Source organism: Capsaspora owczarzaki, assembly GCF_000151315.2.
Source record: "Capsaspora owczarzaki ATCC 30864 unplaced genomic scaffold supercont2.9, whole genome shotgun sequence".
Taxonomy (NCBI): Eukaryota; class Filasterea; order Ministeriida; family Capsasporidae; genus Capsaspora; species Capsaspora owczarzaki.
The window spans coordinates 848937-861187 of NW_011887300.1; the positions used below are offsets into that span (position 1 = coordinate 848937).

Here is a 12251-nt window from a genome sequence, read left to right on the forward strand (position 1 = left end):
TTGGAGGACGGCAATTCGGGGAGAAAATGATCGTTGCAGAATTCATTCATGACAATGCTGTTCAAAACCTGCCTCGGAACTTGTTCCAATCGATTGACGACTTTGACATGACGATCCGAGATTGGAAGCGAGCGCGCACAGCCACGCTCCGCTGTTGTTTGGCATTGAGCATTTGGCGTCAGGTGAGCCCATTTCGCTCGATGAAACCGAGCAACCCCGTTCGATCTCACAACAGAATGTTACCCGCCATCCCTCCCGTTCCCATTCCAATCGCCGAATCACACAGAGGCCAACAGGATCGAGTTTGAACGAAAAAAAGGGCATCGGTTGACAAGTCGTTGAATCAAAGCAAATCACCACAAAAAGCACAAAAAGTCAAACGCCAAACAAACACGTTCACGGAACAAACGTCTGGTTGAAAGAACCCGGCACGAACGCGGTCGGGATGACACGACAAACCATGCACTTGTCCTGACGTCGAATCATTTCTTGAGCGCACGCCACGCAAACACATGCGTGGCAGCAAGGCATCAACTTGGCTGTCGTCGGAGCGTTGTAACATAGCATGCATTCGCGATCGCTGTTCGAGCTCATTTTCGATCCGCTGCAGGAGTCAAGCTGCGGCTCCATTCTAGAGCTCGCGAGATCCGAATTTAGATTAGGTTGCGACTGCTCCTTGATGCTACTGTCATGATGCTCCATCCTGGGATTGTGCGGCATTGCAGCATGAGCATGTGCGTTGCCCTGATCGACATATTGACCCGTTGTGGTCAGCATCTCGCCAAAGGTTGGTCGGTCCACTCGATCGGGCTTGAGGCAAGCAATAGCAAGATGCGCGAATGAGGTGGCAGCGAGTTTGTCTGGAGCACCCCACACGATTGACGCATCCAACTCGGAATCGAGCCGACCTTGCTGTTTAAGCGCACGTTTCACTGAGCTAACAAGTGCACTACCAGGCTGCTTTCCAGTCAGCAACTCGAGCAAAATCATGCCGTACGAGTACACATCTGTTTTGATGGAGATCTGGCCTCTCTGAAAATATTCAGGACGATGTATTGCGGGGTTCCTCGAATCGTCTGCGTCTGGAGGTAGCTTTGTGCAACCGTCTGAGCGGGTACAGAGCGCGTAAGTCCAAAATCGGCGACCTTGGCGTGAAACTCAGCATCCAGCAAAACATTGTCAGTCTTGAGATCCAGGTGGAACAGCGGCTGCCGTGGAATGGCAGTCTGAACAAAGTTCATAGCGCTTGCGATCTCGGTTGCGATTCTCTGGCGTTGTGGCCAAGTCAGAGCGGGCGTGCCGTTCGTGCAATCCAGACGATCACGGACTGAACCATTTGCCATCAGCTCGCACACCAGGCAGTAGTTGTTGCCTTCTAGAGCATAGCACATGATAGTCACAATGTTGCAATGGCGAAAACGAGAGAGGGATTCGAGCTCGGCCTTGAATTGTGCCACACCTTGCATTGAATTCGCCGCCAACCGCTTGACAGCAACGTGTGCACCACCCCAGGTGCCAGAGTAGACACTGCCAAAGCCGCCGCCCCCGATGCGCCGTGATTCGGCAAAGTTGCCAGTGGCTTGAGAAAGCTCTTGCATACCAACTCGAGGAATAGTAGTGGAAATTCCAGATTGCTGTGTACTTGGATTTGCAAAATCTCGATGCTGGGTTTGTCCATCGATGATAGGCTGCAATGCTGGCGCCAGCAATGGTCGCTGTTCGGATGCAACCAGTGGTGCGGCAGGCGATGCAGCTTCCGTCGCAGCTCTTTCAAGCTCGCTAGATGGTGGTTGCCGCTCGAGTTCCTGTAGCGCCTTGATATCCTCCGGTGTGGGTTGCGAAACAGCGTTCAAGCGACGCTGCAAAAGCGAGCTGAGAACAGGAAGCCATTCCTCCTTGCGGAAAGTGGCGAGCGTGTGCGAACAAGATAAGTTTTTCATCTTGTCAATCACCGCGTCTCGAACTTGAGGTCGGAGCAGCCACCTGCACGGTTTGTCATGAGGCACCTGCATGGGACAGCGCAGGTAGGTTTCCCACGAGATTCCAGGATACCAATCCGAGCTGAGCTTGTCCAATATCTCAATCAGGGTTGGCAGCAACTCCTCTGGATGTTGCCCTCGCACGGTAAACTCGAGGCGCACATTGGAAGCGTTGCGATGAACACGCAGTAGTGCTCGAGGGCCGCCGTAATTGACCAGAACAGCATCTTTCCACGCCATCAAATTGAATTTCCGCTCGTGAAAGCGCACAAGCAGCCTCGAGAAAAATCCTTCCAGCAAAAACTTGGTCTCCATCACAATGGCAACTTCATGCTCGCCCGCTGCAGGGTTCGATGACCATCTACTAGAGTCAAACTCGTAAGCTGGCAGGTACGAAGGGATAACATAGCAAGTGCCGGCGCTTGAAGCAGAATCGGTTCCAAGGAGATCGGCATCGCTCATCTTGTACAAAAGCTCGTATCGCTGAAGGAGCAGCACAAACTGATCACAAATCGCAGAATCGATGCCCTTCCAAGCGTTTCGAAGCAGGTTCTTGCGAGTCACGATACCATCCTTGACCCATCGATCTTTAGGCTTCTGGGTAATAACTCCAGTCAGGACTGTTTTCGTGAACCATTGAGGGTTCAAGATGACTATATCGTCCAACGAAGCGAGGAGAGTAGCAGGTTGCAGCGCGGGAACATTGAGCGTGTCTTGGGTGGCTGAATCGGCGAGACGGTGGAAAACGACCCAGCCTTGAAAACGCAAGAGCTCCATGAATGCATCGATGGCTCGCCCGCTGAGACGCAGTGACTGGCCAAGCTCGACAATTTCATGCCATCGACAGAGAGGCGGTTTGTTTTGGGCGACCAACTGATCGGCTCGCTTTCGGAGCAAGTCTCTGAACTGAAGGTACCGGCCATCCACCAGTTGGGTGTAAAACGGCATCTTTTGTCCGGCTTGAAACAATGCATTCTTGAGTTCCGGCATGCTCGGGGCCCCCGTAGAGTTCCGCGCGTTAATGTAGACGGTCGAACGCACGTTAAACGAAACACTTGATTTTTTCAGGGTGCTGAGCAGATTGGCAAGATTTTGTTTTTGCTCTTGCTGCCGCTCCGAAGCGTATGACGGATCATCAATGTGGGTTCCAACAAGAATGATATCGGCGTTTGGAACGCAAGCGTGCAAGCTGCGTAGCCAGAAGGCAAGACGCGAATTGAGTGACAAGTCTTCACGCACGTCAAACAAGACCAGGTAGACCGTTCGTTCACGAAGAAAGAACTGGTGCGAAACCAGATAGACTTCTTGACCAGCGAAATCCCAAATGATCAAAATCATGGATTCGTCTTTCTCACGCAGAATGACTGTCGAAATGTCAATACCATCGGTGGAATTGGCAATGCTGAACATATTGGAAAACGCCTGTCGCACGTATCCGTCGGCGATTCCCCTAACAAGCGAGGTCTTGGAAAAGTGAGGCTAAAATGGAGTCGTTGACGAACAAACACGGACCAAGCCAAAAAACTTACAATCGCAAGGTTGGATGGATACTGTGGCGCAGTACCATCTCCTCCACATGACCGATCTGATTGTACGCCAAACTACCGATTGATCTGTGAGTAATGCTACGGTTGGGCATTTAACTTTGAAAATGCTTACTTGAGATTTTGCAAGGTCGTATTCTTCTGAAGTGCTTCCGAGATGGAAAGTGCCCCAGCGGCTCCGATCTGATTCGATTCCAGACTAATGATTGCCCAGTGAGTAATGCTATTGCTGGGCATTCAACATTGAAGCGCTTACCGGAGATTTTGCAGAGACTTATTCTGTCGGAGTGCTTCCGAAATGGAAAGAGCGCCAGCGTCACCAACACTGTTCCAGCTCAAACTGTCGAGGCATTGAGTGAAAGAACCAGTCGATGAATCTGGCTGATCAATCGACTTACTCGAGCTGGATGAGCGCCGTGTTCACCTTGAGTGCTTCAGCAATTGCTTGCGCTCCGACCTCGCCAATCTCAATGTTGTGCAGGCTGTCAAGCTACTGTCAGTGCCACGGTTCGGCAGCTTAAATCGATCATTCGATCTCATCATCACTGGCAGTCAACTTACTCGAACTGGGTGAGCGTCGTGTTCATCTTTAGTGCTTCAGCGATTGCTTGCGCTCCAACATCACCAATTTGATTGCGCTGCAGGCTATCAACCCGACGTGAGCATCACGATTCGGCAGCCCGAATCGGTCACGATCTCATTCATCACGGCCAGTCAACTTACGTGAGCTGGGTGAGCGTAGTGTTCACCTTGAGTGCTTCAGCGATTGCCTGCGCTTCAACATCACCAATGTGATGGTAACGGAAACTGATGCCCCATGTCAGTGTCATAATTCAGCACTTTCGTCATTTTGTCTTTGCTTTCTTACCTAAGCTCACCACTCGCATTCTTGACTTTCTCATACAACTCGCGCTGTTCTGGCGTCATCGCTTCGTAAGACAGCGACATGGCAAACCTGAACACAGAAATCACAGCGAGTGAGTGGAAATCGCTCCTTGTTGTCTTTGCTCCATTTGCTCACCCCTTCCACTTCGTCCAGCTCCAATCACGACCCTAGTTGCTTGCTTGGCATAAGTGCACAGCTCTTCGAGGTCGCTTTGACAACCTGTCAAACATTTCCCCAAGTCTTTCATCTTATCTTTTGGATTGATGATTCTCTGAGCCGCTGCGAGCTCACCAGTCTCGGGCCTCTGCAGCACTGTGCACCCTTGCAGACTACTTGCTTCTCATCCCAACATCCGAAGCCATCGCTTCGTGCCCGAGGACAAGCTCAGGCAGTGTGATCGCAGTCATCTGCTCTTTGGCTGTGTGAAGCCGCTCGCTCGCTTCGCATGTCGCTCACACTCCGCGTGTCGTCTTCTGCTTCACAGCCGGACAGTCCCCCCGTACAGTCGTGTGTTTGGTGGAACGACAGCCCAATGGCAGCCTCCCAGCAGCGAGTCCGAATGGAAGCAGAGCTGACCTTCACACTGAGATTTTTGGTTTTTGTGAGCAAAATCAAACCTTCGTCAATAACGCAGAAACAAAGAGTGCACAAGTTTATTGAACAGAATTGGGTTGTTGGGTTTATACTTTGCTTTCGTCGATCTCCGAAAAAAGCCGAGATGGAAAGGAGCTGCTGTTTCGGACCGACCAGCATCGACAGAATCAACCACAGAGACCGCCCAGCCTCTGGCTCTCTTCATATTCTTGTTCAACATAATTAAGATAGATAGTGTGCTAAAATTCAGGGCGGTCGGAGCACTTTGAAAGTTTGTGACATTGCGTCGATTTCAAGTCTTCCAGTTGGCGATGTGTGCAATGCATCTTGTTTTTTTCCGTTTGGCGATGTGTGTTTGAAAGTTTGATTTTTTTCGTTTTAGTTCCATGAACATTGCTACATTGCTACACTGCAACACGCGCATCCAGCTCCGCTCGCTTAAGCACGCACGAGCATCTTGCCAACATTCTTGCCGTGGAACAGGGCGTTCAAAGCAGACGGCAGCTGTTCAAACCCGTCGACGACGGTCTGTTCGTACTTGAGCTTGCCAGAGTTGAGCCAGTCGACTACACCAGACAGCAAAAGAAGTTGGTGTTCCGACATGGAGAGCGTTGGCAAAAACACAACAATCTCGAGCGCGACTTTTCCGGCTTACTCATCACAGGCAGCATCTCATCCATGCGATCAACGTAATCTCGCGCAAGAATGCCTTGGATGGTCGCGCGCGTGTAAATCAGACGGTGCAAGAAGCGCGGTCCCATCTCCACCGAATCTGCGCGCATTGAACAGATTTCAGCAAACCAGTCTTACGCACAATCCCCCTCTTCCGCAAAAAAGAAGGACGCGCAAAAAGAGAAAGCAGAGCTCACCAAGCTTGCCATTGTACTGAGTAATCTGGCCACAGATGATAACGCGAGCGCGAAGATTGATCAGGTTGAAGACGGCATCGGTGGTGGTGCCGCCGACATTGTCAAAGTAGATATCAACACCTTGGGGGCACGCCTGCTTGAGCGCGGCCAAAATGGCGTCGTAATCGACATCGTCCTTGCTCCTGGGCAGGGCCTTGTAGTCAATCACCTCGTCAAGGCCGAGCGACTTGAGGTAGTTGCACTTTTCCTGCCCGCCAGCGATGCCAACCACGCGGCACTTTTGGATCTTGGCTGTGGAAGCAATAGTTGCGGATGCAAGTGAGCAAACATAAAGTCAAGCACACGTCGTGTTCATTCGGCGAGAAGTTGTGTGCGTTGATGTTGATGGTGCTCGTGTATCTGACTCGGCGAACCGTGCACAAAATCACCAAACTCACCAATTTGAGCCACAAGCAGACCAACCGCGCCGGATGCCGCCGACACGACGACCGTCTCGCCCGCCTTGGGTTTGCCGGCGTCGAGGAGTCCAAAGTACGCCGTTCTGCAAAAACGAACAACAGCAAACCAAACAACACCAAATCAATCATCCGTTCAAAAGCACAACGCCAATGTTTTTTGGTTCCCCCACGCTCTCAGATTCGTCAACAACAAACAACAACAACAAGTACGCGTGGTCGGAGATTCGGAGAAATCCTTTTTTATGGGTTGGCACGGCGATTTTTCCGATGCGAATGTTCTCACGTCCCGCGGGCACTCACCGGCCGGGCATGCCCAGAACACCCAGGGAATACTCGATCGGGGCGTCCTTGGGGTTGAGCTTGCGGACTGCGCTGGCTGCGACGGTCGCGTAGAGCTGCCAGCCAGTGTAGGCAGAGACGTAGTCGCCGGGCGCGAACGCGGGCGAGCGGGATTCAACCACGACGCCGACAACTCCGCCACCTTGGACGGTGTTGAGCGGATGCGGCGCCTCCCAGGTGCGGAACGACGACTGCTGGATGCGCATGTACGGATCCACAGAAAACCAGACCGCCTGGATGAGCAGCTCGCCGTCCGCGGGCGTCGGAGCAGGCGTCGTCTCGTCCAATTGGTAATGCTCGGCCGTCGACTCGTGAGCCGGGCGCTGCACATACAGCCAGCGGCGGTTGATGCGTTGCTGCGACATGATGATTGGAGTTGGGAGGGGTTTTTGTGTTTTGTGGGAGTTTTGTTTGAGGAGTGGGCGGAAATCGACGTGAAGGGGGAAAAGCAAAACACAAAAAGGGGAGTGACAAGCGGAAAAAAGCTGAGAGCTGAGAAAAAACAAAAACAAAACAAAATAACAAGAGAAGTGGAATTGCAAATGTACAGTAAATTCTGGAGAGGATGAGTTGCAACACAAGGTAGACAGGTAGGTGTTGTTTTGGCGCCAAAAACAGCCTTGAATTTGAATTCTCACCTTTCTCAGTTCTCAGTTTATTTGTTTTTCATTCATTCTTGTTTGTTTGCTTTTACTTTGTGCAGTCCTCTTGCTTGCTTCCTTCCCCCCCCCCCCACATTCAGATGTTGCTGCTGTCGCTGCTGGTCGTCCTTCCATCATCGCTCGCTGTCTGCTATGCATCAGGCACGGACGTCCTTCCCTTGCTCATCCCGACGCCACTGGCAATCAATGCGGCGCTCTCTGTCGCTGCGTTCATCGCAACACTGCAGCTCATCCCTGCACTCTCGTCGCTCTTTGTCAACGCCGGCTTGTTTGGCATGGACCTCAACAAACCCATCCAAAACCGCGTCAAAGTGTAAGGGATCAAGATTGAGAGATCGAGACAGATCAGTATCCAGATATTGCTTTTAAAAGCGGTCATTCACTTACCAATGTTCACCAACCGTCCCTTGCTTTTCCTACTCGCAACTTTTCCTTCATTCCCTTCTCGCTCCCTGCTGCTTCAGCCCCGAGGCGCTCGGCGTGATCTGCGGCGCCGTGTACCTGATCTGCCTGTTCTTCTTCATCCCGTTCCCCTTCATTGAGAATCTGCCGGATGACGTGGCCGAGCCAGTCAGCGACGCGCTCCTCCTCCACGATGGCGATCGCGCAGCAGCCAACGCAGCGTACGAAGCGCTCGTCGTGCTCCACAATGAGAAGAATCAGGTATAAAAAAAAGCATCGCTGTGTTGGATTGTTAGGGGGGGGGGGAAAGTCGAGGTCGGTTCGGAACTGCTCAGAAATTACCGATTTGACACCAATCTGAGCACTTTCCACGGTGAATGTCCTATGCACTCACCTTGCTTCGAATCTCGCTTGTTTGGGTTCATCTTGGTCCTATCTCACTTACTGGGGGTCAAAATGATCGCCGCGCGGAACCTGCAATCTGGATTTTGAAACACACACACTCTCTCTCCCTGAACCCTCGACGCTTCGCCTCCCGCAGAGAATGTTCAGAAGCTTCCTTGGAGCATTGCTGTCTATCTGCTGCATGATCTTCCTGGGCTTTGCGGACGACGTGCTCAACTTGCGCTGGCGACACAAGCTGATGCTGCCAACGATTGCCACCCTCCCCATCCTAATGGTGTACTTTGCCAACCATGGCGTCACCTCGGTGATCTTCCCCAAGTTTGCAATGCCATTCCTTCCCTCCTTCATGCTGCAATCCGACCAAACCGTGTTTTTGGGACCCCTGTACTACGTTTTCATGGGCATGATTGCCGTCTTTTGCACCAACGCCATCAACATTCTCGCTGGAATCAACGGCCTTGAAGCCGGCCAGTCCATCGTCATTGCCATATCCATCGCCATCAACAATGCCGTCCAAATCTTCCTGATCCAAGACGCCGATGTTCAAAACCACCTCTTTTCCCTGTATCTGATGCTTCCGTTTATTGCCACCACAGCCGCACTGCTTTGGTGGAACTGGTGAGTGGGGGATTTACGAATTGTTGGATGAAATTTCGCGTTTTTGCTTTTTTGTTTGCTTTTGGTAAACTCACTATCAAGTCTGTTCCGCTGCAGGTTCCCATCGCGTGTCTTTGTCGGCGATACCTTTTGCTACTTTGCAGGCATGACGTTTGCTGTCGTTGGCATCCTGGGCCATTTCAGCAAGACGCTGCTCTTGCTCTTCATTCCCCAAGTGCTCAATTTCGTGTATTCTTTGCCTCAACTCTTCCACTTGGTTCCTTGCCCACGTCACCGCATGCCAAAGTAACACGAAAAAGCGAATCGTTTGGTTGTTCGCGTTTCCATGTGTGTCCTTCCTCACTGTTCATTTTCGCATGACAGATTTGACCCTGCCACCGGGCTCGTGGGGAATAGCCACGCGTATTTCAAAATGTCAGAGCTTTCGGGAGTGGGTCGCATCATTGTCACCACTATGCGCATCTTCCGGCTTGTGACATACAAGGAGCTGTCGCAGCAAGACTATGTGCTCGCCTTAGCAGCAGAGCAGGCCAGCAAAACGGGCGCAGACCTTGGCAAAGGCCGTGCCGAAGCCACGACTTTACCCAAACCCGAACCTCAGCCACCGGCCACCCCACGCGCAACACGGGCTCTCAAACGCAACCAACCACCTCACCAGTCGGACGATGCATCCAGCAGCGCCTCAAAGCCCGAAGAACCAATCATCCAAATGAGCAATCTCACCCTCATCAACTTTTCGCTCATGCTGACTGGTCCGCAAAAAGAAGGGCAAGTCACCTGCAATCTGCTCCTTTTCCAAGCCGTCTGCTCGGGCATTGCGTTCTTCATCCGGTATTATATTGCGGCATGGCTGTACCGCGATGTTTAGACGCCGTTTGTTGTGTCCTTTGTCATTGATTCAAATAAGTTGATATTTTATTGTTATCCTGTTTTGTTTTTTCTTGGTGTGTTTCCAAAAGCTTGGGGTGTGTTTTCACAAGATGGGTGTGTTTCCAAAAGATTGGCCGCTTGAGTTGAACACACTGATTTGGTCGCTACCAAATATCCCAGCTACCAAATCATGCAAATAATCACTACAACGCCGCGGCAGTAGCAGCTTGCTTTGAAGCGCCGTACTGCACCACGAGGAAGCACGCCATAGCGAGTCCGGCAAAGACCACGCCAAACGCTCGAAGAAGGCCTCGCCTTGAACAAGTCCCCTTGGTTGAGCTGAGCGCCATGCGACGCACCACAAGGATAAATAGAGTGAGAATGCATATCGTGGCGTACATGATTGCATCCACAACGACCAGGAATGGGACCTCTTCGGTGAGGCCGAGAGCTAGTGAACCGCAGTATTCTGCTGTTCGCTCGGTGCGCTTGTGTCGTGGATTTTCGAGCGCACGCCCGGCATCAAACTCGAGAATCGGAAGAACAATGTATTCGCTGCTGGACGTTGGCTCTGTGGGCTCGATACGATGCGGCTGGCCCTCTCCTTGCAGCTCCACCACCGTTTGACGCACGAGAGAGTGGAAGCGACGAGTGTACGGGATTTCTGGCTCGGTATACCAGGAAAAACACTCGGCTGTCTCGCATCGATAGCGCACGAGCCAGTTGGTCAAACCATCCGAGTCCTGCAAAGCTGCACCGAGTCCAGTGGTGTCTGTGTCCTCATCGTGCTTCAACTCGCTGGCGTGGTCGTGATGTTGTTTGCGCTCGGCATGATGGTGCCCTTGATGCGGTTTTCCGGCGCCAGAGCCGCCAGGAGCAGAGCTGACTCCGCCGGAGGTCCGAGCTAGGAATGGAACGTACGGCTTTGGGCAGTGCCAGCGACGAGAGAAGAGGTGAATGTCCATGCGCGAACGATGCGATGGCGAAAAGTCGGCATTGAAGCGCGCGTCGTACGAGCATGAAAGCTTGTTGGCAAAGAGTAGCAACGAGAGCACGGATTGATCGAATCGACTGTTCTCGAGCGTTGATCCCTTGGGATTGATGCATTCCTCATCCAAAGAGCAGCGCACCCACGGATCGAGGACTTTCCGTGTGACGATTGCATCCTGTGACTTGAAGCCCACAATTCCACCAGCGCAAGTCGGGTTGTTTGGTATTGTAGCCAGCACAATACCGAGTCGCTCAAGCATACCTGAGTTTGAGCAGCAGGGCCAGAGAAAGAACAACGGGTCAATACATCGAGTTCTCATGTCGTGGTCTACAGAACTGCTCAGTCCACTCACCATCTCGCACATAGTCGTATAGTGGTGTGTGCTGCGTGACTGCAAAATAGCCCTGCTGGTCGATGATGCCTGCGATCTCGTGCAGGGGTTGCCGAAGTTCTTGGCCGGCATCTTGATACCTGAAAGAGCCAAGAGGATTCGGGTCAATGCCAGTGCGCTTCACTCTCATCACAAGTTGATTCAACCTCCCCAATACAAGCAACACTTACAGGACTGCACCAAACCGCTCCAGGGCATCGCGAATGATGAGTGCTTTGAAAGCATAGTTGGCGAGATTGCTGACGTGCGGTGGGAGCACTTCAAAGTTCAACGTCAACAGCCGGACGTTGCGCATGCAACACAAAACATTGCGCTGGTACTGCTCGAGCCCCAGATCGTACACGGCAATGAGCTTGTCTGGCTCCCAAAAGTGCACCGAGCCAATCAGATTGATCAAGCGATCAAAGTACAGCACTGATGCCGAGGATACAATCGTGAGGCGCAGCGGAGACTTTTGAGGTCGCAACGTTTCGAGCATGGCAGGCGGCATGTTTGGCAGCAGCATTTCGCGGGAGAGGCCTCGCGAGCTGAGCATCAGATCTGGCGAAATGACCACTCTCCGACTGAGGGGAGCAGCAGCAGCAGCTATATCGGCCCCGCTGGCTCCCTCCTTTAATTTGTTGTTGGATTCTGCAGCATCTGCGGCAGCGGCAGCAATTGCACTCGGATCATGAATGACCTCGAGTTGGTCATCGTGCTCGTGCCCGGCGTCCAATCTGCTGAGCTTTAGAAAGTGCAGGGCGAGCTTGTCGTCCGCCATTCGGACGAGCTTTTGGTCGTGCGCCGTGATTGCAGGCGCCATCATCCGCTCGATCGGCGGTCTCAGCAGCATTTGGAAGACGACGAGACCAATGGCAGGCGTGAGAATGAGAATTAGCAGCAATTGGGACGAATTGAGGCACGCGCGCACACGTCGTCCAAGTCCAGCCACAGCCGCAGCAGACCCAGCAGATGGGACAGCAGCACGAGGGCGATCGTGCTGATATCGACTGTTTGAGCCTGAGCGCGGGTTGGCGCCGGTCGTCGTTGGTCGCGAGTGAGAATACTGGCTCTTTGCGTTTCGCAGGTGATCGCTCCATGCGCTGAAGCTGGTCGAGCCAATGCCACCGCCGCCAGCACCGGGATAGCCATGCACACTCATGACGGATTCCGGCGGAGAGCGGCGTCAGGTAAAGCACTTGGATTGTTGTTGGTCAACGGCTGCAGGAAAAGCGAGGACTGAACGAAACGAACAACTTGGAAA

General features: G+C 52.5%; 4 protein-coding genes across 5 annotated transcripts; 1 reads left to right on the forward strand and 3 right to left on the reverse strand.

The window, feature by feature from the left end:
• Positions 1 to 298: 298 nt before the first annotated feature.
• On the reverse strand, positions 299 to 5041 carry CAOG_05649. Of its 2 annotated transcripts, none has more exons than XM_011272236.1 (10): positions 4986 to 5041; positions 4392 to 4478; positions 4247 to 4330; positions 4085 to 4168; positions 3922 to 4005; positions 3780 to 3863; positions 3639 to 3722; positions 3509 to 3580; positions 1119 to 3429; positions 299 to 1032 (listed from the first exon to the last, which is right to left on the reverse strand). In XM_011272236.1, the coding sequence occupies exons 2-10, from the start codon at positions 4469 to 4471 to the stop codon at positions 397 to 399; spliced, it is 3519 nt and encodes a 1172-aa protein (XP_011270538.1). In that variant the 5' UTR covers positions 4472 to 4478; positions 4986 to 5041; the 3' UTR covers positions 299 to 396. The 2 variants fall into 2 exon arrangements, with proteins under 2 accessions (XP_011270538.1, XP_004346322.2); XM_004346272.2 differs by lacking the exon at positions 4986 to 5041 and adding an exon at positions 4545 to 4655.
• A 310-nt stretch (positions 5042 to 5351) lies between these two features.
• Positions 5352 to 7124, reverse strand: CAOG_05650 (NADP-dependent dehydrogenase). The gene is made up of 5 exons (XM_004346273.2): positions 6631 to 7124; positions 6310 to 6413; positions 5873 to 6163; positions 5659 to 5775; positions 5352 to 5569 (listed from the first exon to the last, which is right to left on the reverse strand). Exons 1-5 carry the CDS (start codon positions 7032 to 7034, stop codon positions 5442 to 5444), a joined length of 1044 nt encoding a protein of 347 aa, XP_004346323.1. The 5' UTR covers positions 7035 to 7124; the 3' UTR covers positions 5352 to 5441.
• A 206-nt stretch (positions 7125 to 7330) lies between these two features.
• CAOG_05651 (dolichyl-phosphate acetylglucosaminephosphotransferase 1) lies at positions 7331 to 9685 on the forward strand. The gene is made up of 5 exons (XM_004346274.2): positions 7331 to 7644; positions 7796 to 7994; positions 8275 to 8756; positions 8853 to 9041; positions 9120 to 9685. Exons 1-5 carry the CDS (start codon positions 7412 to 7414, stop codon positions 9622 to 9624), a joined length of 1608 nt encoding a protein of 535 aa, XP_004346324.1. The 5' UTR covers positions 7331 to 7411; the 3' UTR covers positions 9625 to 9685.
• A 144-nt stretch (positions 9686 to 9829) lies between these two features.
• On the reverse strand, positions 9830 to 12243 carry CAOG_05652 (hypothetical protein; the record flags this gene model as incomplete). The annotated part of the gene is made up of 3 exons (XM_004346275.2): positions 11179 to 12243; positions 10970 to 11088; positions 9830 to 10878 (listed from the first exon to the last, which is right to left on the reverse strand). Exons 1-3 carry the CDS (start codon positions 12147 to 12149, stop codon positions 9830 to 9832), a joined length of 2139 nt encoding a protein of 712 aa, XP_004346325.1. The 5' UTR covers positions 12150 to 12243.
• Positions 12244 to 12251: the final 8 nt, after the last annotated feature.

Coding starts and splice junctions, on each gene's coding strand:
- CAOG_05649 (XM_011272236.1), bottom strand. CDS start 4,471: ATGTCGCTGTCTTACGAAGCGATGACGCCAGAACAGCGCGAGTTGTAT. Junction 4,006..4,084: donor ACGACGCTCACCCAGTTCGA/GTAAGTTGACTG, acceptor GTAGCTTGACAG/CCTGCACAACATTGAGATTG. Junction 3,864..3,921: donor ACGGCGCTCATCCAGCTCGA/GTAAGTCGATTG, acceptor ATGCCTCGACAG/TTTGAGCTGGAACAGTGTTG.
- CAOG_05650 (XM_004346273.2), bottom strand. CDS start 7,034: ATGTCGCAGCAACGCATCAACCGCCGCTGGCTGTATGTGCAGCGCCCG. Junction 6,414..6,630: donor GTTCTGGGCATGCCCGGCCG/GTGAGTGCCCGC, acceptor TCGTTTTTGCAG/AACGGCGTACTTTGGACTCC. Junction 5,570..5,658: donor TGAGATGCTGCCTGTGATGA/GTAAGCCGGAAA, acceptor TGTCTGGTGTAG/TCGACTGGCTCAACTCTGGC.
- CAOG_05651 (XM_004346274.2), top strand. CDS start 7,412: ATGTTGCTGCTGTCGCTGCTGGTCGTCCTTCCATCATCGCTCGCTGTC. Junction 7,995..8,274: donor TCCACAATGAGAAGAATCAG/GTATAAAAAAAA, acceptor CGCCTCCCGCAG/AGAATGTTCAGAAGCTTCCT. Junction 9,042..9,119: donor CCACGTCACCGCATGCCAAA/GTAACACGAAAA, acceptor TTCGCATGACAG/ATTTGACCCTGCCACCGGGC.